Source organism: Mesoplodon mirus (genome assembly GCF_964341445.2).
Source record: "Mesoplodon mirus genome assembly, chromosome: 12".
NCBI classification, from domain to species: Eukaryota; Metazoa; Chordata; class Mammalia; order Artiodactyla; family Ziphiidae; genus Mesoplodon; species Mesoplodon mirus.
The window spans coordinates 85,448,254-85,452,423 of record NC_138988.1 but is presented as its reverse complement, the minus strand read 5'-3'; the positions used below and the strand labels follow the sequence as shown (position 1 = coordinate 85,452,423).

The 4,170-nt window shown below is 40.3% G+C and overlaps 1 protein-coding gene across 1 annotated transcript; it reads right to left on the bottom strand.

The window, feature by feature from the left end:
• Positions 1 to 707: 707 nt before the first annotated feature.
• LOC309813691 (charged multivesicular body protein 5-like) lies at positions 708 to 1,938 on the bottom strand. The gene has a single exon (XM_082638750.1). The coding sequence runs from the start codon at positions 1,875 to 1,877 to the stop codon at positions 1,218 to 1,220; it is 660 nt and encodes a 219-aa protein (XP_082494876.1). The 5' UTR covers positions 1,878 to 1,938; the 3' UTR covers positions 708 to 1,217.
• Positions 1,939 to 4,170: the final 2,232 nt, after the last annotated feature.

The window sequence follows — 4,170 nt, the reverse complement described above, 5'->3', positions numbered from 1 at the left end:
TGGGTTCGAATCCCACTCCTGACAATTCGCTTTTCAAACTATTTGATTGTGATTGTATGTGTATTAAATTCTTCCATGTTAACCTCGTGGATTCAAACTTTTTTTTTTTTTTTAATAAATTATCCGAAGTAAAAGAATTAAAATATTTAAAAAAAGAATGAAAGCTCTAGAATGAAAGCACTCTGTACCCAGAACACAATTTAAGATCTAGTCATTTTAATTTCATCTCCTTTCACTGTCTCTAGTTGTCTGTCCCTCTCTCTCTCCTTCACATTCAAGGAGTCGAATGAATGTTACTCCTCAATTATTTATCACTGATGTCCACAGGGCCCTTCTTTTGTTTTATTTATTTATGGATTCCTTTTTAATTGCCTTTCAATTTCATTTTCGTCTCCCACCCCCATAAGAAATCACTGGAAAGATCATCCTTTTCTTTCTTGCTATATGTTTTTGTAGAACATGTATTTTTGGTTTTGCTACATGCCTTTTTAATTTACATAAATGACGCTGTGTCATATATCTCATTCTATTTTTACTTTGTCCCTTTCGTGCCACAGTTTTTTTTTTTTTCCTTTTGAAAAATATTTATTGAGTATAAATAAATGTCCTATACATTAAATATCAAGAAATATTCATTATTGATTACAAGTCCACTGTAATACTGAATGAACCACAGAATCAAAATAGCCACCCATGACACAGTAGTGATAATTCCATTCCAGTATTGGACACAGCAACGATTTACTCACAAGACACAACAAAACTCACCAAAAAAAGCCATCACTTTAACCAACCTATAATACCACAAGAGAAAATGGTTTGGGATCATAATATGGACAGTCCCACTAATCTCGTCTTTGTCATCAATTTATTGGGCCAATTTGAGATTGTGGAGATATGCTATCATAGAACTTAAAGATTCCCATTTCCTTGGTTTTATCTCAAAATTATTATTAAGGAATGAAGTTATACATACCTAATGATAATTTTAAGTAAGTTAGTCTTTCATAAGAGAAAAGGAATAAAAATTTAGTATGAAGAAAGCTTCCTTCAAGCAATGAGTCTCTTAACGGAAAAAAAATGAAAGCAATGTAATTAACTTCTCCTCCAAAGAAAGGAAAGAAACCTAAATCTGTTATGGCAAACTTGGAAAGATAAATATTTCCTAGTCCCAGAATATGTGTTTATTTTACATGATGTACTTGAATGATGCAAGTCTACGAAGCAGGGATCTGTGGCAATCCGAATTCATCCACCAAGACTCCATCCTTATTCTTTGTGTCAGTGGGAACACCTTCTGGAATTGCAGGTGCAGCTGCTGCTTCATCCAAATAAGAACTGTCTTCATCAGCCAGAAGCTCATCGCCCAGTGCATCCAACTCTGCTTCTAGGTCATCTTCATCTAATTCTGGGGTGCCATAACTACGACTCAGTGCTTCTTGGATTTCATTTGCATCTTCCATCATATCCTCTAGCTGGTCTTGTAGATCCTCAATCTGGTCGATTTTCACTTGCTTGTATGCTTTCTTCATCTCCTTTACACCCAGTTTCATAGGATCAACCGTGGTCTTGGTGTCCTTCAATGACTGGATGGTGTAATTGGCTTGTTCCATGTTAAATGACTGTTGGGCAAGATTGTCCCGCTGCTGCTCATACATCCGCTTTTGCTTTAAAACCCGCAAGGCTTTCTGCTTGACCATATTCTTTGCAGGACCCTCTCTCATCTTCTTGATCTGATCCTTATACTTCACTAGTTCAGCATCCAGCCGAGAAATCTTCTTGTCAATAGATTCTGCCCTGCTGTCCACCGTGTCAATGCAGTCAGTCAAGCTGGGCGGCGGAGCCTTGGGTTTCGCTTTCCCGAAGAATCGGTTCATCTTGAGCAGCCGCGAAGACAACCCAAACACTGGAGCAAAACCAGAAACGCCGTGCCACAGTTTTTTAATCTGTGTTGCTGTGCGTACCTCTAGACCCCATCTAGAACTATTATTTTTAATTATTGCACAGAGGTCTGCAGTGTGTGTCCTCACCCAGGGATGACTCCCAGATTAGGTCCAACGCCCTCCCACCACAAATAAGGGTGCCATCAATGAACATCTTCCTATGTATTACATTATGAAGCTGTGTAAGATTTTCTGCAGGATTGACTTGCAGGTCATGAAGGTCTGACTGTTTACAAATTTTGCAGTTCAGAACAGCACCCAGGACCCAGGACCTGGGAAGGGAGATTTAGACACACACAAATTCATGTTTAGTGACATCTCCAGAAACATCCCTCAAATTCAATTTTCCTGACGTCCAGCCCGCTTATTTTGAGCATTAATACTACAGTTACAAATATTAACCTACAGTGTTTCTATTCTGAACTCAATACTTGGATAGTGAATATTATTTTTACATAATTTATTGCAAAGCCCCCCAAAATCAAAAACCTCAGGTGATTGGAATTTTCTCCTCTCCATTCCTTTTTTAAAAAAGAAATCTAATCTAATAACAGGTTACAAAGGCAGAAAATAAGATTAATCTCTTATGATCATTGATATTTAGAATTGTTCTGCCCTCTCGCTCCTCTAAATTCCTCAGAACTCACAGAAAGGTTCATACATACACTGAAATAAAAGTGAATTGGTATGTCTTAGAAAGATGGTCATTAGCAAGGCTAGAAAAGAACAAACAAATGAAGTTTCCCTTTACTGCCTAGGTGACCACATATTGTCCATTTCTGCCCATTTAGGGTCCCCACGTGGGCCCTGGAAACATATGAGAAAGGAGGAAATGGCAAATAGGCACAACTCCTAGGGTAATAGGAGAAGCACTCAGAAGTGCCTGGAGGGTCACTAGGTGGGTCCAACGCTATTCAGGCTACCTGGGCTCTGCCACTTACGAGCTGTATGACCTTCCATGCAAATGACTTTGTATCCCTTGCCTTGGTGACTTCCTCTTTAAAATGGAGGAAATAATTGAAACTTACCCCATATGTATGCTGTGAGATTGCATGACTTGGTATATACAAAGTGCTTGGCAAATAATAAAGGCCTGATAAATCCCTGGCATAAATGCCTAATAAATCTTTTTGTTGTTGTAATTGAGCACGCATTGTTTGCCAAGGTCTGTGAACAGGACAGGTGCAGCTCCTACCCCAAGGAATAGACATGTTCGCAGCAAAAACAGGTATGGAGCAAGTAGATGAGTGTTGCTACCCAGGAAGAAATGGGAAATAAAGACCCTTTTAGCTTTACATCTCCATAGGAGTATCTCAGCAGCCCAGCTAGAGGTCCCACTTAATCCACAACTTGTAAATTCAAGTTCCATCCATACTGCTTTGGTAATGTATGGTCTTTTCAAAAGAAAACATGAAACACTTGAGACTTACCAACTGTCAAACCAAGTCCAGCTATGGTTTACTTGATTCCATAAATCAGCAGTTCCCAACCTTTTTGGCACCAGGGACTGGTTTCGTGGAAGACAGTTTTTCCAAGGAGTGGGGCACGGGATGTTTTCAGTATGATTCGAGTGCATTATCTTTATTATGCACTTTATTTCTATTATTATTACATTGTAATATATAATGAAATAATTATACAACAACATAATGCAGAATCAGTGGGAGCCCTGAGCTTGTTTTCACTTGCCACTCACTGATAGGGTTTTGCTATGAGTCTGCAAGCAATTCACTTATTATGGTCTCTGTGCAGTCAGACCTCTTTGCTAAGGATAATCTGTATTTGCAGCCACTCCCCAGTGTTAGCATCACCACCTCAGCTCCACCTCAGATCATCAGGCATCAGATTCTCATGAGGAGCACGCAACCTAGATCCCTCCCATGGGCAGTTCACAGTAGGGTTCGCTCTCCTATGAGAATCTAATGCCGCTGCTGATCTGAAAGGAGGCGGAACTCAGGTGGTAATGCGAGCGGTGGGGAGCGGCTATAAATACAGATGAAGCTTTACTTGCTCGCCCGCCACTCACCTCTTGCTGTGCGGCCCAGTTCCTAACAGGCCACGACTGGTACTGGTCCGTGGCCTGGGGGTTGGTGACCCCTGCCACAAATTATGAGGATGCCTATAAGACTATGGTCATCGCGCGACAAAGAAGAATTTCAAGATCTGCACAACCCTTTCTCTAGTTGCTTCCGCTTACCTGAACTGAGCGTCCTCTTTCTCACCCCTA